The 22,485-nt window shown below is 39.9% G+C and overlaps 1 protein-coding gene across 4 annotated transcripts; it reads left to right on the top strand.

The window, feature by feature from the left end:
- Window positions 1–9,393: 9,393 nt before the first annotated feature.
- LOC124872207 lies at window positions 9,394–20,766 on the top strand. Of its 4 annotated transcripts, XR_007039218.1 has the most exons (4): window positions 9,394–9,537; window positions 11,307–11,731; window positions 15,668–16,215; window positions 17,814–20,766. XR_007039218.1 is itself a non-coding variant. In XM_047371968.1 (3 exons), exons 2-3 carry the CDS (start codon window positions 11,412–11,414, stop codon window positions 16,107–16,109), a joined length of 762 nt encoding a protein of 253 aa, XP_047227924.1. In that variant the 5' UTR covers window positions 9,394–9,537; window positions 11,307–11,411; the 3' UTR covers window positions 16,110–20,766. The 4 variants fall into 4 exon arrangements, 1 of the variants encoding a protein (XP_047227924.1); XM_047371968.1 differs by having other exon boundaries at window positions 15,668–20,766; XR_007039220.1 differs by lacking the exons at window positions 9,394–9,537; window positions 11,307–11,731 and adding an exon at window positions 15,116–15,314 and having other exon boundaries at window positions 15,668–17,510.
- Window positions 20,767–22,485: the final 1,719 nt, after the last annotated feature.

Genomic DNA, 22,485 nt, shown 5'->3' with positions numbered 1-22,485 from the left:
AAGAAGGTCATGGGTTCGACTACCGGCCAGGGGTCATTCTGCATGGAGTTTGCATGTTCTCCCCGTGCATGCGTGGGTTCTCACCGGGTACTCCGGCTTCCTCCCACAGTCCAAAGACATGCCTGTTAGGTTAATTGGTCACTCTAAATTGCCCTTAGGTGTATGAATGAATGTGTGCGTGGTTGTTTGTGTGTTGCCCTGCGATGGACTGGCGACCTGTCCAGGGTGTACCCTGCCTCCTGCCCATAGACCCTGTGACCCACTATGGAAGAAGCGGTACAGAAAATGACTGACTGATGACTGACATTAAATCAAATGTTTGTGGAGTAGCCTTTTTAAAAGAATAATAATAATACATCTTAACAAGAGAAACTGTAAGTTTTAATAATTCTTTTTTTACCAAATCATATTTGGATACTACAAATACAAAATTTTACATCTCTCTGACGTTTGCAGGCATTTGTTAGACATTGTTTCCATAATCTAGATGGATTTTAAATTGGAAATTGTTCAGCTAATGGAGGTCTATTCACTGAAACGTTGCCCTGTTAAACCATGTGTGGAAGCGTCACTCTGCAAAATGTCAAAAAGTTTAGAAGTAATTTTTATAATAGAGTTGAAAATAGAGAACAAATAATGAAGATGATGCTCTGCACTTCCTCGCTTACTCAGCACTTTTTGTTAAAACCCAGCTGCTAAGAGGTTATTATTAATAAGGTGGAGCATTGCCTGATTATTCAAGGTTGCAGTCCATTATTTTTCTACACCTAATTAAACTATGCACACTTGCTGCAAAATGAACACTGGATTTCTGAGTTTTATTTGAACCCCTCCCTAAATGTAAACAAATATTTATGGCTGAATTAGTTTGAATTAGGCTGCACGGTGGTGCAGTTGGTAGCACTGTTGCCTTGCAGCAAGAAGGTCCTGGGTTCGATTCCTGGCCGGGGGTCTTTCTGCATGGAGTTTGCATGTTCTCCCCATGCATGCGTGGGTTCTCACTGGGTACTCTGGCTTCCTCCCACAGTCCAAAGACATGACTGTTAGGTTAATTGGTAACTCTAAATTGCCCTTAGGTGTATGAATGAGTGTGTGCGTGGTTGTTTGTGTGTTGCCCTGCGATGGACTGGCAACCTGTCCAGGGTGTACCCTGCCTCTCGCCCATAGACTGCTGGAGATAGGCACCAGCTCCCCTGCGACCCACTATGGAATAAGCGGTAGAAAATGACTGACTGACTGACTAGTTTGAAGTCTTTGTCGCTGCCAGAACTGTATGTGTGTTAATAATCTGCAGTCATATCCACAGGGCTCTGTGCAGATTGTCTGTGTCTGTGTGTAGCGGTGCTCCCCTTTTCCTTGCAGGGTGTTCCTACAGAGAAAAAGTAGATCAGTATAAACCAGTTGCTTTATGACCCACATCTCAGGTGTGTGTGTAGGTATCAGTAGTTAGAAATAACCTGGGGTGTTAGAAGAAGTTTTACAATCTTTATTATCTGCAGTCCTGAATTCAAGTTAGATTTAACTTATGTTTAATTGGTGGCTGTACGGTGGAACAATGATTAGCAGTGTTGTCCTGCAGCAAGAAGGTCTTGGGTTCAATTCCGGGCCTGGGACATTCTGCATGGAGTTTGCAAGTTCTCCCTGTGCATGCGTGGGTTCTCTCTGTGTATAGCTGTATTCTCTGTGTAGGCTCCAGCTTCCCCGCGACTTTGGATGGAAAGTGGACATAGACTTTGGATGGATGGATAAATTTTAATGGAAACCTTTCATTCTGTGGTTCTGTGAAAAGACAAACTCCCACTCGCTCCATCATATAAAGACTTTACGACGGCACTGTGGGCTCCATTTGATTGGCATTCTTAGACTTAACAGTGTGGGTTAATAGTGGCCAGCTAAAGAGCACTTAGCAGCTTTTTAGTAGTTCTTAGTCACACACAAAATGAGAGTGGAAAAAAGGTCCAATCACTAAGTCCTACTTTAGCTCCATCAACATTTCTCTCACTTTGATCAGGAACTGCTACATGAACCCGTCGCAGTAAGAACCCGTCGATAGGTTTAAAACTCTAGATTTTAATTAACTGGAGAAATCTTTACACTGTAGTTCAACCACAGTATCACTGTCTTCATTCATTAACATCATGTCATCAGAATTTTTATCTAAATATTTCGACATAATAATCACACTTTCACATCCTTGTCATTATTTTAAAGATTGTCTTCAGCAGACAACCTCACTATTCATTATCGTCACCGCCACCATCAACCACCCAACTCTCATCATCTGTAGTGCATTATTATCGTTCAAACATGGCAATCTACATCAGCATGGCTTTAAGCTATAAGTGTTTCCAATAATCAGGCCAATTAGGATCTCTTTGCACAGTGCCAGTGGACAACTAAAGCCAATTTAAGGCACTTTATAGAGAAAGCAAGTTCAGTTTGCATCTAATTAAACAGTTGAGTGTGATCTAAATGTTATCAAATTCAATCCAGAAACGTGAGGTCCAATTTAAATAAGTACAGTTTAATCAAACTTCATTCAAATTCAACATGATTTAGTTTAATACAAATCATACCAGTAATATCAGTTCAGTTTACACCAGCTTCAATTCAAGCCAGACAAAACGGTGCGTCTGAGTGTCATGTATTGTGAGTTAGGAGCCAGACCAAGGCGCAGACAGTAACATGGAAGCAACACGGTAAGATGAAGGATTTAATTATATATAAAAAACAAAATGTACAGCACGGCACAAGGAGAACAGGACATGGATCATGAACAGAGAAAAAGGCAGTATATCAGGAGGCTCTAGTGATGAACAATGAGAACCAGTGAGCTTACATACTAAGGGAAGAGTGGAGAAGGACATTGATCAAGGGATAATGGAGAACAGCTGAGGCAGAGGGACAGCAGGGAGACTAATTACCACAGATGGCGCTAAACTAAGGCACCCAGGGGAAAAGATGAACACTGAACTGAGAGAAATAAATCCAAATGTACAAGGTACAAAACACAAGAAGAAACTAAGAAATAAAAATAAAAACCAAATCCTAACACCCAAGGATCATAACACTGAGACTGTTCAGTGTTACATTTGATTGTATGTGAATAGATGAGGTGAGTTAAAAAAAAGTGTTAATCTTTTATTGTTTTTGTTTTACCAGCTCATTGTGTTGTATTATTTTCCAAACAGCAGCTGGATATGAAAGAACATTGTGTGAACAAGGTTTCCTCCATTAGGGGGGATTGGTGCTGGTGATTCCACAAAAGAGTCTGCTTCATCAAGGTGCAGGAAAGGCTCCAGCTGCCTGTTGTTTTAATACTTAACACCGTCATCCAAACAGGGTTCAGCTCAATTCTTTCTGATTATCTTATTAACATTGGATTAATTACACAATTAAAGATATTCAAATGAGAACACAGGATCTTGTTATTGTCCTTGTGTTTTAAAGACGTGCGGCAGCCTGAATCCTTTACCAGTCCGATTGTCTGGGCACATCACCTCGCTCCTCAACTACAATTTGGCTGCTGATAACAGATCTTTTAATATTTCTCCTCTCTGCAATATCACAGGGACTGTGGAGGTGCCAGGCAGGGATATTGAGTGAGAGTTAAGTTTCTCCTTTTTTTCCGGCTTGGCCTGGCATCAAAGCTTATTAGACAGATAAATGAGAGCTGGACTTGCGTTGGACTCAGCCTCTTACGGTTCCCTCGTGTGTGTCATTTCGTCCTCTGAATGCCGGCTCAATCAGATAGCGGCCAGCCTTTCACTCTGTCCACCATCTTTCTGCATCTGTTAACTCGTGCCGCAGAGCCAGGGCCTTGAGCTGTGATAAACAGCTGCTTCTATTTCACCTCATACACGCTTCCTTACCCAGAGAAACATTTTATTTATAGGCCTTGTAGAGATCACTTCATTTTTATGCAAAACTCTAAACGGTTTGGTGAACATTTGTATTCAGTCCTTTACTCTGCCCCCACAGATACCCCTAACTAAATCTAACCATGAAAGCTATAAGACATTCCTTCTGCAGTTTCTAATAGACCATGAAGGGGAAAAGCACACATGTGGTTGAACGTCAGATATTAAAAATTAACTTCTTGGTCCACAACAAAAAACATGTGCAGGAAAACTAATACTGCACATTGACTTGAACAAACCATCTACACAGTGAAACATAGTGGTGGCAGCATCATGCCTTGGGAAAAAATTTTTTAACAGGAACAGGGAAGCTGGTCAGAGCTGAAGTGAAGATGGATGGAGCTAAATACAGGACAAATCTGAAAGAAAACCTGTTAAAGGCTGCAGAAGACCTGGGACTGGGGTAGAGGTTCACCTTCCAGCAGGACAACCACCCTGAACATACAACCAGAGCTACAGTGGAATTATCAAAGTGGCCTAGTCAAAGCTCAGGCCTAAATCAAATGGCAAATGTGCAGCAAGAGCTAAATCGTGTGGTAAGGCGTATTCATCACTTCCTGTTTTCACTGCTGCACTCGGTGGATTGTTTGGTGTCTGAAGGCTCTCTCGTTGATCTGATTTCTCTCTACTGTGATACCTCTTACTTGTTCTAATACATAAGCACATTAAAACACATACTTTCTGTTGCTGCATTTAACGTTTGGGGACTCTCCGTGTCTTACATGGTTTTTCAAGTAGTGGTAAGGGGTCGCTAGCTTAGCGTTAGCTTTAGCTCCACCACGGCTACCCGTTCTGCTGTTTCTCTCTCTGAGTCTCCTCCTCTCTCCTGGTCTCTATGTCAGATGTTCAGGTACTCCTCTGCTTCCTTTAGTGATAATGGTACGTGTAATAAATGAAGCATTTTTGTAGCTTTGGAGGCGGGGGTGTCAGAAAGCCACCAAGGGTAGCTCACCGTAGCAGTCCTTCAGCAGAGCCCGTGCAGCCGGGGCCTCAGGCCGGCTGGGTGACGATACGTAGAAAGCACAGTCCTAGATCCCAGCCCACAGGTCACCACCAACCCGTCTGCGTTTCCAACAGAGTTTTCCCCGCTCAGCGACACACCCGCTGAGAAGCCAACTCTGGTAATTGGCAGCTCCATAGTCAGAAACGTGGCACTAGAGACACCAGCGACCATAGTCAAATGTCTGCCAGGGGCCAGAACGGGCGACATCAAATCATACCTGAAGCTGCTGGCTAAGGATAAGCGTAAATACAATAAGATTGTTATTCCCGCTGGAGGTAATGACACCTGGTTACATCAATCGGAGGTCACCAAAGTTAGTGTTGCTTCGGTGTGTAAGTTTGCCAAAACAATGTCGAACTCTGTAATTTTCTCTGGTCCCCTCCCCGATCTGACCAGTGACGACATGTTTAGCCGCAGGCTGTCATTCAACCGCTGGCTGTCTAGGTGGTGTCCAGAAAATAATGTGGGTTACATTGATAACTGGAGAACATTTTGGGGAAAACCTGGTCTGATCCGGAGAGACGGCATCCATCCCACTTCGGATGGAACTGCTCTTCTTTCTAGGAATCTGGCTGAATTTATTAGTTCTCCAAAACTCTGACAACCCAGGGTTCAGACCAGGAAGCAGGGTCATAGTTTAATACTCCTCTCTGCAGCTTCTGTACTGCTACCCACCCATTACCCTATTAAGACAGTGTCTCGCCCACGGCCGAAATGTAATAGATTAAAAAATAATCTAAAAGGAGGAAATCAGGAAAATCTCATAAAAATAAACACAACTCAGACCGAAAAGAAAAATAAAACAATTAAATGTGGCTTACTGAACATAAGATCTCTCTCTTAAAAGACTTTGCTAGTTAGTGACCTGATTTGTGACAATCACATTGATTTATTTTGCCTCAAAGAAACGTGGCTGCAGCAAGAGGATTATGTTACTATAAATCAGTCAACTCCTACTAATTATTTAAATTTTCACATTCCTCGAAATAATGGGCGAGGAGGAGGAGTAGCAACCATCTTTCAGTCCGATTTATTGATTAGTCCCACACCAATCAATAGCTACAACTCTTTTGAATATTTAATCCTTAGTTTTCCTCATCCAAATTGCAAAGCACTAAAACCACTTCTGTTTGTTGTTTTGTACCGTCCACCAGGCCCTTACTCTCAATTTTTAGATCAGTTTTCAGACCTGTTATGTGATTTAGTGTTAAATACAGATAAAGTTATTATAGTGGGGGATTTTAACATTCATGTAGACGCTGAAAGTAATAGCCTAAATATAGCGTTTAATGCTATCTTAGACTCAATTGGCTTTGATCAAAACATTAACAAACCTACCCACCGTTGTCTTCATTCTCTGGATCTTGTGCTGACATATGGCATTGAGTGTAAAGACATAACAATATTTTCTCATAACCCTGTCCTGTCTGACCATTTTTGAATAACTTTTGAGTTTAATTTAACCGAGTACTCCACACCTGAAAGAAAATTTCATTGCAGTAAATTATTATCAGACAATGCTGTTACAACCTTTAAAGAATTTGTTCCACTTTTAATTTCCTCATTATCACAGAAAAACAGTGGAGGGAAATAATTGTGTTTCTGCCCCTTCACAAACTGATTCTCTTGTTCATAGTGTTACGTCATCATTGCGTGATGCATTAGACAATGCAGCCCCCTTGAAAAATAAGGTAATTATTCATAGGAGGCTGGCTCCCTGGTTTAATTCAGAGCTGCATACTTTAAAGCGCAATATTAGAAAATTGGAGAGAAAATGGCGCTCTACACACCTAGAGGACTCCTACTTAATATAGAAAAATAGCCTATTGTTGTATAAAAAGACACTTTGACAAGCTAGAACAGCTTATTTCTCATCATTAATAGAAGAGAACAAGAATAATCCTAGGTTTCTCTTTAGTACAGTTGTTAAACTTACACAGAGTCATAGCTCTGCTGAGCCATCCATTCCCTTAGCTCTTAGCAGTCATGACTTTATGGGATTCTTCCAAAATAAAATTGATTCTATTAAAAATAAAATCTTAGACATACTCCCAAAGATGCTTACTTCATCCTCAGCAAGTGAGACAACATTGGAAGTAACTGCAGAACCTGATGTGTGTTTGGACTGTTTTGATCCTGTGGAGCTTCCTGAGTTATCAGAAATATTAGCTTCATCTAAACCTTCAACTTGTATGTTAGACCCAATCCCAACCAAATTATTTAAGGAAGTGTTGCCTCTAATTACCAGCCCCATTTTAGATATGATTAATCTATCTTTAGTAAATGGATCAGAACCACAGGCTTTTAAGGTAGCTGTAATTAAACCTTTACTTAAGAAACCTTCACTTGATCGAGATGACTTGAAAAATTACAGACCTATATCCAATCTTCCGTTCTTATCTAAAATTCTTGAGAAAATAGTTGCTAATCAAATGTGTGAACATTTATACAGCAATGACCTGTTTGAAGAGTTTCAGTCAGGTTTCAGAGCTCATCATAGCACTGAAACAGCTCTGCTGAAAGTCACTAATGATATTCTTATGGCCTCAGATAATGGACTTGTGTCTGTACTGGTTCTGTTAGATCTCAGTGCTACATTTGATCCAGTCGACCATAATATTCTCTTAAAAAGGCTGGAATATGCTGTAGGGATCAGGGGAACAGCGCTAGGCTGGTTTAAATCTTATTTGTCTGACAGATTCCAGTTTGTTCATGTAAATGATAAATCATCTTTAAACTCCAGGGTTAATTGTGGAGTACCACAGGGTTCAGTACTTGGGCCAATTCTCTTCACTATATATATGCTTCCAATAGGTCAAATTATCAGGCAGCATAGGATAAATTTTCACGGTTACGCTGATGATACTCAGCTTTACTTATCCATAAATCCTGATGAGCCCAACCAGTTAGATAGACTACAAGCATGTCTTGAAGATATAAAAACTTGGATGACTTTAAATTTTTTGCTTCTAAATTCAGACAAGACAGAAGTTGTCGTCTTTGGACCGAAGTCTTTAAAAAAGATACTGCTTAGTCAATCACTTAACCTGGATGGCATTAAATTGACCTCTGATAATAAAGTAAAAAACCTTGGTGTTATTTTTGACCAGGACCTGTCATTTAAATCCCATATTAAACAGGTTTCTAGGATTTCCTTCTTTCACCTCCGGAACATTGCCAAAATTAGAAATATCCTGTCCAGGAGTGACGCTGAAAAACTAGTCCATGCATTTGTTACTTCAAGGCTGGACTATTGTAATTCATTACTATCAGGATGTCCACAAAATGCAGTTAAAAGCCTTCAGTTGATTCAAAATGCTGCAGGAAGAGTTCTGATGAAAATTAAAAAGAGAGATCATATTTCTCCTATTTTAGCTTACCTTCATTGGCTCCGTTAAATCCAGAATATAATTTAAAATTCTCCTCCTCACATACAAAGCCCTTAATGATCTAGCTCCATCATACATCAGAGATCTGATTGGTCCATATGTTCCTAACAGAGCACTTTGTTCTCAGACTGCAGGTTTACTGGTGGTTCCTAGAGTCTCTAGAAGTAGAATGGGAGGCAGATCCTTTAGTTATCAGGCTCCTCTCCTGTGGAGGTTTCTTCCTGTTAAAAGGGAGTTTTTCCTCTCCACTGTCGCTACATGCATGCTCAGTTTGAGGGATTGCTGCAAAGTCAATGCCAGTGACTGTCCACTGTCTCTACATGCTCATCCAGGAGGAGTGAATGCTGCAAGTCACTGACTGGATGCAATCTGCTGGGTTTCCTTAGATCTAAACTTTTTATCCAATTTGAATAAAAAACTAACTCGGACTGCACTGTTCAATGGTTAGGGTTAATTGGAATGTATGTACCTTACTGTTGTGAAGTGCCTGAGTTTGGGCTATTTTCTAAAGAATAATGGGCAAAATTCTCAGCCTCTAGATGAAAAATGCATGAAGACCTAGCAGCTGTGACAGCAGAAAGGAGGTTCTATAAAATATGGGTTCAGGAGGGCTGCATACAAATGTAAGCCACACTTTTGGATTTTGATTTGTAAAATTGTAACATCAAGAACCTTTTATCGCTTTAATTCCACTTCATAACTATGCACTGCTATGTGTTGGTCTGTCAAATAAGATTGATGGAAAATGTGAAAAATGGTGTGATTACATTTCCATGACACTGCATGTGATCAGCAATTCAATTGGCTTCTTCCTGACTCAATATATGTAGAATGGATTCCAGCTTGACCAAAATACTAGAAGAAAAAGCAGATTTACTTTCCTCTAAGGCTTCCTGCCTCGTCGTGCTGCTTGGTCTGAGTTTGCCTGTTCTGACAAATGTGTGAGTGTTTTGTTCAGACACCAACTGACTCCATAAAAAAGATATCCTTGACCAGTTTCCTGTAACCATGGCAATAGGAAGTGCTCTCCAATCACGTTTTGGTATTGTGCGTTAGGGAAGTGCCCCTTTTCCTGCTGTTCTCACAGCTTCCTCTCCGTTGGCGTGTACTCGGGACTCGGCTTCGGGTCCTGGAAAGCTGCACAGACATTTTTACCACAGGCTTTTACTGTACTGACTTGGTTTTCTTATGAATTCACCCAACACTGCTGCCGCATATGATTTACGTAAGTTTGAAGTTTCTTGTAAGATTTAAGACACACATCAGGGAGTGGCACTTTAAGCTACAAGAAGGCAATTATTTTCTTACCTCCTGCAGCTTTTATGTGATCTTGTTTCATATTTGTTAAAATGCTGATATTTCTTTGAGGCCCGATGGGTTTACCTGAACACACTTAAATCAGATAAAACAAGCTGTCAGCTCTTAATTAAACCTTGACTGATTTGATGATTTTATGCCTTAAATTATTGTTTATGCTGTTCCTTTTCAGGGTGACATGATTAACGTATATCTGCACAGATTTTTCTAAAAAACATAAGAATTAGGCGAACAAGCTTGAGTTTATTGTGGATTTTTTCTAATTTACACAGGGTCACAGGTTTAAACAGCGAGGCCACAATTATTCATACCCCTGCCAGATTTAGATTTAAAATTATATTCATTCAGCCAACAAGTTTGTTTCTTATAGAAAATGCAACAGGCATCTGTTTAACTTAAAACAATATAAAAGGAGTGTATATTTAAAAAACTTTTGTTTACATTTTAATCTAATCTAATTTTAATTTATTTTGGGCATAAATATAGAAGACCAGTGTTAGAGTAACTAAACAGAACTCCCAACACATTTCTTTGGTCTAACCTTTGTGATTTTAGGTCAGAGGCCCCTCAGCGAACCATGCAAACGTTTTATTGCACAGCTGTTTTTGTTTTTTAATCAGACCACATTCAGTTGACCATCTAACGGACCTGGGCTTTCCGCATCAATCTAATGCATTATTATGCTTGAGTCCAGGTACTTTCACAATTAAGTTCTGGTGTAAGCATGAAACAAGTTACCTTTTATGCTGATGTGTTAAAGCATTAAACCATGCGTTAATGCTCCACCATACAGCTGTTACCTTTTGGTGTCACATACACGACAGGGTGAAACCACAGAACCCTGCCCAATGAGGACCGTGCTATTGCTAATGTAGTGTGACGCTGTTCTTGAGGCCAAAATGAGCCAACATAAACTCTTCACCCTTTACAATAATGTTTGAGGTAAAACAGAGACTGTACTGGCTGCTGCAGCTTCCTCCATGTCTGTTTGGTGACCCGATCTTGGACAGTTTTCCTGAGAGGGAGAGCTGCACAGAGAGCAGCTGAAACACGTTATTACATTTTAAGATGCTTAAAGCAAAGTCCTGAGTTTATGAAGCAGTGGAACTACTTTTTCCTGTATATTTTATCTTCCCCCTGTTATTGATCAACTGGGACTGTTACAGTTTCACCAGTAAATGATCCTCTCTGCAGCCAGTGTTTGTCTTTAAATGGTTTAAAGAAGGCAACCGAATCTCTACAAGGATCTAAAAGGTTTATTCTGAGAAATCAAACAAAAATAACAGTTTTTCAAATAAAGTTAAATATACTTTCAGGGAAATGTAATTGCACTTTTTGTCACACATTTATGTGGGGTTTTTTTCCCCACAGAAATTAGCTGTGAACAACTGTATTCAAAGTATCTGAAGCATTTGCATAAACAAAACTTTTGTTTGAAGCTATTAAATTATGAGGCCACACGAGAGACGATGTTAAATTTAGAGGAAAAACTCCATAGTGACATAAAAGTCTGGATAAATGTTTGTTTTTTATCTGCTGGAACATTCAGCAGCAGAAACCGGGTTTGAACTCAGAGCGTTACCATTTACCATCTTCTCAGATTCATCTTCTGAGCTGGTAACCTGAGACCAGCAGGACTAAACTCTTGGCCACTGAACTTTTTGTTTTGTTTTACAGGACCCCTGAAGACATCCTTGTGCACATTGTTGCTCAGATCTCTGAGAACTGATGGAGTTCAAGTCAAACAACATCGCTTTCTCTCTGTGATCAAACTTGGCAGTGATGCATCTTGGCCACCTGGTCACCAGCAGCTCCACTCTCCAGATTTCACCTCAAGCTGACGTCGCTGGTCTCACTAGCATACACCAAGTTCTTCTGGAGACAGTTCAGCCCGGCCAGGTCAGAGCCATCATAGGTCCTAACAGGGACATGGAGAAGACTCCAGAACTGCAGACACCACAGCCTTCAAGAAGCTGCAGCTCACCTGGAGCTGCTGAGAAGTCCTGCTGGAGCTTGGATCTGAGGGTGGCTGTGCTGCTGGTGACTCTGGCTGGAGCTGTCGTCCTGCTGCTGCTCTACAAACTCTTACAGCTGAGGCACAGGTGACTACATGCTCTGTACTAAACCCAGGGTTAAAACACATCTTGGCTTGAGTTTCAGGCTCATTTTTACAAATATCTCCACCAATTATCAGACGATTTTTGATAATTATCCGTGGCAGCCCTAAAACCTTCCATTTAGTTACCAAAAAAAAACAATTATGAAACACTTGTTTTTACGTATTACCTCTAGATGAATTGCTTTTCTCATTGCAATGCTGATACCTTAGATTTAATACCAAAAAAAAGTCACCACCTGGATTTAACGAAGCAAATAGGTACGAGGCTCCTATTGGATAATTACTGCATGGGCGATTATCTTTCAGCTGGCAACAAGTTATTTAACCAAAGCTGATGCAATGAGGTGTTTTCACATCCTGTGAAAACACCTGAGGAGATTGCAGAAAATACTGGAATTGGGTTGAGAACTGTCCAACAAATTATTAAAACTGTAAGGATAGTGTCTTCAAGGAAGAGATGTGGTCGGAAAACAGTCCTGAACAGCGATCTCTTCAACATTTGGCCAAATTAAATTAAAGAAAAACAAGAGTAGAACTCGGCTATGTTTCACTGTGAAATTAAGAGCATTTCCACATGCACGATACGAAGGGAACTCAAGGGATTGGGACTGAACAGCTGTGTAGCTGTGAGAAAACCACTGATCTGTAAGGCTAACCTAAAAAAAAATGCTACAGTTTGCTAGGGAGCACAAAGATTGGACTCTAGAGGACTGGAAGAAGGTTATGTGGTCTGATGAGTCCAGATTTACCCTTTTCCAGAGTGATGGGCGCATCAGGGTAAGAAGAGAGGCAGGTGAAGTGATGCACCCATCATGTCTAGTGCCTAGTGTACCAGCCTGTGGGGGCAGTGCTATGATCTGGGGTTGCTGCAGGTGGTCAGGTCTGGGTTCAGCAACTGTATGTGTTCAAAGAATGAGGTCAGCTGACTACCTGAATATATTGAATGACCAGGTTATTCCATCAACGGATATTTTCTTCCCTGATGGCACGGGCATATCGCCAGGATTCATCAGGCTCAAATTGTGAAAGAGTGGTTCAGGGAGCATGAGACATCATTTTCACACATGGATTGGCCGCCACAGAGTCCAGACCTTAACGCCATCTTTGGGATGTGCTGGAGAAGGCTTTGGATAGCGGTCAGACTCTCCCATCATCAGTACAAGATCTTGGTGTAAAATGAATGCAACACTGGATGGAATAAAACATTTCAGAAGCTTATTGAAACAATGCCACAGCGAATGTTTGCTGCAACCTAAGGTAAAGGCGGTCCAACAAAACATTAGAGTGCCTGACCTTTTTTTTTTGGTGGTGACTTTATTTTTGGCCAGGCAGCGTAGTTTATGATGTTATGTTCAGTAAGGAGATCTCTAGGTTGTATATTTATGATTGTTTCTTTTTCTTATCTTAAAATAACAAGACCCACCGGCTTATTTTGTCTTGGCTGTAGAAATAATAATTCATAATCTTGAGATAGGCTCCCGACCCCATTTTGTCATAGTAGCAATTTCTATGTGTCATTAATCCAGGTTGAAATTATCTTAAGCTTGGTTGAAGACATTGTTCGAATATCGAGGAAGCTAAATATTCAGATACTTTTATTAAGCCATTTTACTGAGTTAATATCTTACATGTTTCTGTATCTCATTATCTTAAGATATGAAAGCTCTGATGCTTGAGAGAACAGGCTGAAGTCCTGACAGTGATGCTGGGAGTTGCTTCAACATGTCAACAACTCTAGTACTGTGCAAAAGTATTCACTCCCCTTGCACATTTTCACATTTTTTCATATTACAACCACCAAAGTCAGGGCATTTTATTGGGATTTTGTGCAATAGGCCCTTACAAAGAAGATGCTGACTGTGAAGTGGAAGAAAATATATACATGGTTTTCAATTTAGCTCAAAGATAAAAATCTAAAAAGTGTGGGGTGCATTTGTATTCAGCCCCTCTGAGTCAATACTTTGTGGAACCGCCTTTTAAGGTACGTCTCTAGCAACTTCTCACATCAAGAGAATGACATTTTGGTCAATTGTTCTCTGCTCAGTCCTTCAAGCTCAGTCAGATTGGATGGAGATCATGGACTCTTGCCACTGATTCTCAACTGGATTTAGGTCTGGACTTTAACTAGGCCATTGTAACACATCATTTTCCTGCTGGAAGGTGACCCTCCTCCCAGTCTCAAATCTTTCGTAGCCTCGAACAGGATTCTCCTGGAGTTAGCTCTGTCCATCTTTACATCAACTTTCATCAGCTTACCTGTCCCTTCTGAAGAAAAGCATTCCCACGGCATGATGCTGACACCACCATATCTGATGGGCTGAATGGTCAGTTTTCCAACTCACGTTAAATCTTCCATGCTGTCCTAAATGTTTTAATCCTTTCAAACCACAGCACATTCTCCTACATGTTTGCTGTGTCTAGGCGTGGGCCAGTTACAGGTGCAAATGTGTACCGAGGTTTTAAAAAGTTACAGTTTCAAAACGGACTGAAATCTTTTATCATACGGTTCCTATGGTTAGAAGAACTGGTAAAGCTGCCCTCTCCCAACCTGTCACATTTTCCAGATTTAAAAAGGTAGGACTAAAGTGCAAGGAAGGATTTCAGGAAATCCAGGTAAGTATGAGATTTAATTACTATGTAATGTCAGGATCTGTCTGTTAGGGTTGTGTTTGTTTACTTGTGTTCTGGTTATCTCCATGCTCATTTGTGTTAATTAGTCACTTTCCTTCAGTTCAGTTCCCCTGCGCTCCCAGATGTTTCTTATCCTTCCTGTTTAGTTCCTCTCCTAGCTCAGCAATATTTAAGTTCCCTGTTTTTCAGTGTTCACTTACAGGATTATCTCCATTTGCTACTGCTCACATCCCTAGTTCCACATGTCTGTGTTCTTGCCTGTTACCCTGCCTGCGTCCCCCAGTGTGTTTTTCTGTTATTATTAAATCTTGTCTACTCACCATGCGGCTCCTGTTCTCCTGCCTACATTTTCTTATACTGCTAACTGTAGCTAGTCTGGTCACTGAGCACAAATAAAAAACCTAACCTAATGTCCTTCCAAGATGTAAACTCCGACTTATAATGGAAGACAGCATAGTTACTGGGTTGTTAGCAATGCTATGCTGAACTGTTTTGCTATGAATGTGTGTTATTAGCCTAATGATGCAACAACTATCTTAGGCACTGTTTACAAGACAACATTTTCTGTTGAAATCAGAAATGTTTTCATTGCGTTTCTAATGTTTGTTTACACGGCATGTTGGGCATGTTTTCTTTTAAAATGGCACAATTTGAAATTGTGTTCCAGGGTTTAATGGTTTGAAAACATCCCGTTTTCCGTTGTTGTGTAGACGGGAAAAATTTAATCTTGCTGTATGGGGAAGCCCTGGCTCATGCGCAGTATGGCTGAAATCAGTAAAAATTACAACATAACGGCTGTTGACCAGTTTTAAAACCACAGAAGAAGAAGATATTAACAATAACAATGGCAGAATGCAGAGTACTTACTTTTGCTGCTGACTCTTTTGAAGCTAAAGACAGTTCTCCAACAAAGTGCTTATTTTCTCCAACATTTTGTAAGCAACATTTTGGTTTGCGCATGTTGTTGAGTTTTAGACAGCATACTGCCTGCTAGTGGTGTGGTGGAAGAATTACACCATTTTCATGTCTACTGTTGCCATGTGAACGGAGTAATTAAAACGTTTTTGTGTTGACATTTTAAAAGAAACTTGAAAAAAATCCCATTTTCAATGGATCATTGTTATGTAAACAGGGCCTTAGTCTCTGCTAATCATAGGTTTTGCCTTCAATTTTGATTTTCTGACAACTTTTCCACTGTACGTCCTAACCCTAGTTGCTCAGAAATCGCACCATATTTTATCTGTTTAATCAAGGAAAGCTAACCCATTCATATGGTGCTGTTTTCCAGGCTCAGACTAGCGAGGGCAAGACATGCTTTGGAGTACAACAGCTTCTACCACAGCGCCACCTACAGACTGAAACAACCCACCGCTTGTCGGAAAATACCGACCAAAAATGGGATGATCCCTGAAGACACAACTCCAATCCAAACCATAACTGCAGTGACTTCCAGTGTCATCAGCCCACTCTTACCCTCTCCACCTATACTTCCACTCCCACCAGCTCCTGTTCAACCAACTCCACCTGTGCATCGCCCACCTTCTCTCCCTCTGACTCCACGAGTTCTGTCACTGCCTCTAATCCACACCACTCCACCCAGCCCTCACTTGTCATGGGGAGCCTGTTCGGATGCAGATGTTTATTCTCGGATTGGAGCTTTCAGGCCCTCCAGACTCTCCAGCCTCTCCAGCCAGTCCACTGTCATCCTATTTGAACACTCTGCACTATGAACTCTGACGCATAACATGACTGTTGATTTGAATGATAACCAGATTTACTTATTTTAATCCTCTCTTCAACACCATGTGTTCATTACTAGCGGGATCTTCTACAGATGTTTGTACTTTGACTCAAATTTATAGATAAAATCTTATTATTATTTTATATTTGCTAAAGAAAGAAAGCTAAGCTTAGCTTCTTTTGAAAGTCTAGTGTTATAAATACAGAGCTGTGAAAAAGTATTTATCCCCAATACGATTTCTTCAGTTTGCTTTTTTTGTCCCACTTACATGTTTCAGATGATCAAACAAATTTTAATGTCAGACAAATACAAGCCTGAGTAACTGAAAGCAGTTTTTAAACTATCCAAGGGTAGCAACTGGCCTTCCACTGTTAGGCCATGAATTAACTGTGATTTACCTTCATTTTAGGAAAGCTGAGTTCAATTTCACCGAGGCCTGATTACTGCCAGGCATGTAGAATCAAGAAATTACTTGAACAGAACCTGTCTGACAACATGAAGAAGGCCAAATTATCTCAAAAAACACAACATGCCTCGATGTAAGGAAATTCAAGAACAGATAAAAAAACAAAGTCACTGTCATCTATCAGTCTGGGAAGTTTACAAACCACTTTCTAAGGCTTTGAGACTTCAGAGAATTACATAGAGAACTGTTACCTGGAGAGAACATGGAACAGTGGAGAACCTTCTCAGGAGTGGCTGGCTTACCAAACATATTCCAAGAACTCATCGGCGACTCGTCCAGGAGGTCCCAGAAGAACCTAAAACAACTTCCAAAGGTCTGCAGACCTCACTGCCACTGTTAAGGTCAAAGTTCATGATTCAACAAAAAGAAAGAAACTGGACAAAAATGGACTCCATGGGAGAGCTTCAAAACCAGAACCACTGCTGACCTAAGCAGAACACAAAGGATCATCTACACACACCAGAAAAAACATTTTGATGAACCCAAAGACTGTAAGGAATGTATTCTGTGGACTAAAAGTAGTGGAAGTTTGTGTCCTGCTAAATCTGGCATAAAATTAACAGTTTCAGGGAAAGATCATCGGAAATTCCTGAAGGAGATCCTCTGACCATCAGTTTGTGACCATAAGCTCAGGAATAAATGGGTTATGCAGCAGAGCAATAATCTAAAGTACACAAGCAATACTCTTTTGAATGGTTTTCGACAACAAAAAGTCAAAGTTTTAACTTTTGATCCAACTGAGATGCTGTGGCCTGACCTTAAACAGGCTGTTCGTGCGTGAAAACCATCAGATGTAACTGAATTAAAAGAACTCCACAAAGAAGAAAAAAATTCCTCCACCATAATGGAAAAGACTCATTACTGCCAAGGTGAAACACCTAGTTATTAGGTTTAGGAGGCACTTACTTTTCCCTATAGAACCAGGTTGGTTTTGATTGATTTTTATGCACTAAATAAATAAAATCATAATTTAAAAACTGCATTTTGTATTTACTCAGGTTATCTTTGTTTATCGGAAACATTTAAGTGAGACAAAAACAGCAGAAATCTGGTATAGGGCAAAACGTTTTCATGACACTATAGATCTGATGTAAATGAGAGATTCATGATTGAAGAAGTCTACAAATAATGAAAATCTCATTCATGCTCGCTTTTTGAAATGTATCCATTTTATTTCACTGCCTCTGCAGCATATTGTAACATGTGTGCTTCGCTCTCCTCTTACAGGCGATTCCAAGGCCAGGCAGCAGTGCTTACACAGATCAAATTAACATATTTTGTTACACAAGCACTCAGGTAGAGAGTTTTGTTCATACAATCCTGCTGAACCTGGACACGACCATCTGAAGCCGTAGTTTGTTACTACCAGGTGTCCAGCAGGGGGAAGTGTACAGGGCCAGTCAGAGAAAATGCAGAACATCTTGGAAATTTCTTGCCAGTGCTTGTATTATATGACACCATTATAGGCTAAACGAAATGTTGCAACATCCATTAAAGGATTACAATGTTTAAATTCCCTGTTAAAATTTCAAAGCATTGATTTTTATGTTGTAAGGAAAAAATGCAATCAATTATCTTTGTGTTTTTGTTTCCTTTTCTCTGTCAGGTGTTTTTCTGCTTATCCAGGCTATTGGATTCCTTCTGTTTAGTTTTCAGTCCCTGGATTTGTTTTGTTTCATCTGTTCGTATATATTCTCCTATAGATCTGTTTTTCCCTGGGTTTTGTTATTCAGTTTAGCTTCTTTGTTTTTCTGCTCAGTTCCTCATATTCCTCCTCATTAGTTTATTGAGATACATTTCCCTCAGTCTCCCTGCAGCCTGTTTCCACACCTGTGCCATGTTTCACCTGATTACCTGTCTCCCTGCTCTTTGGTTCATACTCCTCTTCCCTCAGTACTTAAGCTTTCTGGTTTTCATTTTTACCAACTGGTTCCTCCTGAATTCCTCTGCCAGCTACCCTGGTTGTAACCAGTTCTTGTTTGCTGGCTCCATGTTTGTCTTCCATGTATGTTCACTACTTATATTTACAATTAAACAAATAACTTTTCTACTCACCATGCGACTCAGACCAAACCAAGACCTGTCATGACATCAAGAATAACCAGCTGGATTTTCCTTTAATTATGACTGTTTCTGTGCCCATTTCTGGGAAATACTTTAACAAAAATACATATTTTGGTTTTTGTTCCATTAAAAGGCTAAGAGGCTAATTTAGAGTAAATATCATATTTTATGACTAGGAAGCCAGAGTACCTGGAGAGAATCCAGACATGCACAGGGAGATCATGTAACTCCATGCAGGAAGGGCCCAGGCTGCGATTTAACCCAAAGGGCTTTTCTGCTGCAAGGCAACAGTGCTAACCACTGCACCACCATGTAGCCCTACCATGTTTACAGTTTTCATTCAGTATCCAGAGTTACTATTTGTTTTTTAAATTTAAAGTCTAAATAACTCGACTGGACTTGTGGAATAACTACCTTGCTTGAGCCAAGTTAGATGCTTGCCATCACCATAGCAACAACAGAAAGTTGTTCAAAAGTTTTATTTGGAGATACCAGTCTATTCTTAGCCTCACAATGATATGTTGGCCACATCTTATTCAATATATCGGCACTGCAACGTGCAAAACACAGAGAAGAGGGAGGGCATTTACAGTATAAGGATCGCTGTTCAAATGTCAAATTAAAATCGATACGTAAATCATTTCAAAATTTCAGCAGAAAGTAAAGCCTTAAAGCCATTAACAAATTGAACAACAAAAAGTCTAAACCTTGAAAGAGTAATTTCTCTGAGTATTGCACGCTCTGACGTTAAGGCAGATCTGCAGGGCATCCAATCCAGGGAAGACTGACAGCTGTCTCAAATGTTTTCCACTTCTAAGTAATCTTTCCCTCTGCACAACGGTGGGCTACATCTGGAAACGGCCTTATAACCCTTGCCAGATTGGGCAGGAACTGTTGCTTCTCTAAGGTCATTGCTGAAGTCTTTCCACTCTGGCATAATGTTAACACCTTTCAGCTTAAAAGGAGCAAACTGACAAAACTTCAGCTTTTATAGAGGTGCTCACACTGATAATGTTAGTTAATTAAATCTTTTAATTGGGAGCAGCGGCTGCCTTCTTATATCCTATAGAAGCAGTGTTTCAACACAGATTTTTGATTGAGGTTTTCTTTTTATCATGACTGCATTCAGTTATTTTCTGTCAAAAAGCTTTTGTTGAATACTAATGTTTAATCTATTTTTTCTGTTTATGTTTTGCAACCCAGAGTCATACCTTGAATACCTTAAGTTATGGTGTCAGTAGGGATTTTCTTCTGGTTATTCAGCCTTGGCTGAGATATTCAGCCTCAGATTGCTCCTGTTTTCTTTTATCTTTTCTATTATTTTCGGGGAAGACCTTTTATGTCCCTCAGTTGGATTGAAAAATTAGGTTTGACTATGCAGGAAACATTTGTTCCAGTTTTGCTACTTTGGTTTGTGTATGTAGTTTTCTGCAGCTGAAATGAAAGAAGCAAAAATATATCGCAAATCTTGATTCATTCTTCAGAAAACTCACTGATGATAAACGATAAGGAAGGCTGAAAGGCAAAATCTAAGGTAATGGTTGAATCATTCAGTCAAAATCCTTTGAAAATTGGTCTCTGCTGATACATAAAATCAGACTTTCATCTATCAAATGTTTATGTGTCTGAAGACGTTCAGGCAGACGGATTCAAGAAGCAGACTGAAAATGTCATGGACTGATCTGCCCTTAATAACTCAATAGAAATGCATGGAAATTGCTCTCCCAAGTCACACGAGTCCTGCATTTCTTAAATTCTATATATATTTTTTGCTTTCTTTCTGCACAAAAAGGTGACTGTAGTCTAACTTTAATGTTATCGCAGAAGGAGCCATTGCATGGCCCTATTGGGCATTTACAAATTTATCTGTAAATCTTTCTTTAATTCATTTGTACTTGTTAGTGGCAGTGCCTTAAAAAAGTATTAATACGCTTTAAACTTTTCACATTTTGTCACAATAACTTCATAGTATTTTACTGGGATTTTATGAGACAGACAAACACAAGGAGCATAATTATGTTGAGGAAATTGTTAATAAACACAAATATAAAATGTGTGGTGTGTTTTAAGACCTTTTTACTCTTTCACCCATAAATAAAATATAGAGACATCTGTTGCCTTCGTCAGACACGTGTTTAAACCATACTGGAATACCTGGATCTGTCATTACAAGCACCGCCTTTACCAACCTGGAAACCTGAGGATGACTCAAAGTTTGGAAAACGTGTCTTTTGAATTTTGCCTTTAACAAAGTTTTGGTCTAAATATTTTATTTCTTTATTCAGCTTTTAGTTTTGTTTCCACCATCTTTGCCGTGATCCTTTGGACTTTGGGTTTGTCCTTTTATCATTTTGGAGTTTGTTATATATGGTTTTCCATACTGAGTTCATTATTTCGTCAAATTCCTAGCGCCTTTTCATGTTCTGGTTGGTGATTATTTATTCAGTCCTAGGTTTATGATAGTTCTGTTTTGTCTCCATCTCTGTATTTATCTGTGTGTTTATCTGTGGACATTTGACCTCAGTTCATGCTTCTCCTCAGATGCTTTACAATCAGTTAGTCTCACCTGGAGGTATCTCCACTAATAACCTCCACAGGAGTTAGAGGCTTGTCAGTTTTGGTTGCTCTTCATCAGAACCTTCTGTTCCTCACTCTGCTCTGAGATGGCCCTCTGTCCGGTCCATGCCGAAAGCATTTTCCTTACTCCTGCTTGTGTTTGGGACCTCCATCAACTCCTCAATCCAAGACACCTTTATCTTTTATTCTTTTATCTTACTTTTTATGCAACTTTACTTGCTTTTATTTTAGTTGAGGTAAAAGAGCTAAATTATTTCACTATGCTGCCATTTTTATTCATGCACGTATTTATTTAGTTGATTCTTTAGATTTGTATTTGAGGAATTTTATTCTTTAATGTTAACATTTAATTCATTAGATTTTTTGTTGTATTTTGTTTTGTTTCAACATAATGTATAAATATCTGTTGTCAAAATAAGGTGAGATCTTTCCATTTAATCCATGCAACATTTAGTACCCGCTCACAGTTAAATCCATAAAAATTACAATAAATACCCTTATGTGTGGGCTGCACGGTGGTGCAGTTGGTAGCACTGTTGCCTTGCAGCAAGAAGGTCTTGGGTTCAATTCCCAGCTGTGGGTCTTTCTGCATGGAGTTTGCATGTTCTCCCTGTGCAAAACCATCACTTCATTCTTTTTATTCATGCTTCACAAATGATCCTATCCTGGTCCCGCAGAGGAGCAGTGGAAAGAGGTCGGCTTGTTGGAGAGGGGGTGCTCTTAGTCAGACAGTGGCATCATGGGAAGTCTGCTGCTACCCCCCTTTCCTCAGTTGCTGGAAGTCAGTTAAATGCAATTTATTTTGAAAGTTCCAGAAAAAAAAATGTAATGTTATCTCTTTCATATATAGCTGATTTTTTACTTTAATTATCAGTTCTTAACCATATTTCAGTCATACATCTTTTAACTTGATAATCAAAGATTACTAATTTAATTTAATACTTGTGAAACAGGGCTGCACGGTGGTGCAGTTGGTAGCACTGTTGCCTTGCAGCAAGAAAGACTTGGGTTCAATTCCCAGCCAGGGGTCTTTCTGCATGGAGTTTGCATGTTCTCCCTGTGCATGCGTGGGTTCTCACCAGGTACTCTGGCTTCCTCCCACAGTCCAAAGACATGACTGTTAAGTTTATTGATCACTCTAAATTGCCCTTAGGTGTATGAGTGTGTGCTTGGTAGTTTGTGTGTTGCCCTGCGATGGACTGGTGACCTGTCCACGGTGTACCCTGCCTCTCACCCATAGACTGCTGGAGATAGGCAC

This window comes from Girardinichthys multiradiatus, chromosome 8, assembly GCF_021462225.1.
Source record: "Girardinichthys multiradiatus isolate DD_20200921_A chromosome 8, DD_fGirMul_XY1, whole genome shotgun sequence".
Lineage (NCBI taxonomy): Eukaryota > Metazoa > Chordata > Actinopteri > Cyprinodontiformes > Goodeidae > Girardinichthys > Girardinichthys multiradiatus.
This window is presented reverse-complemented; position numbering and strand designations above follow the sequence as displayed.

Coding starts and splice junctions, on each gene's coding strand:
- LOC124872207 (XM_047371968.1), top strand. CDS start 11,412: ATGCATCTTGGCCACCTGGTCACCAGCAGCTCCACTCTCCAGATTTCA. Junction 11,732..15,667: donor CTCTTACAGCTGAGGCACAG/GTGACTACATGC, acceptor GCTGTTTTCCAG/GCTCAGACTAGCGAGGGCAA.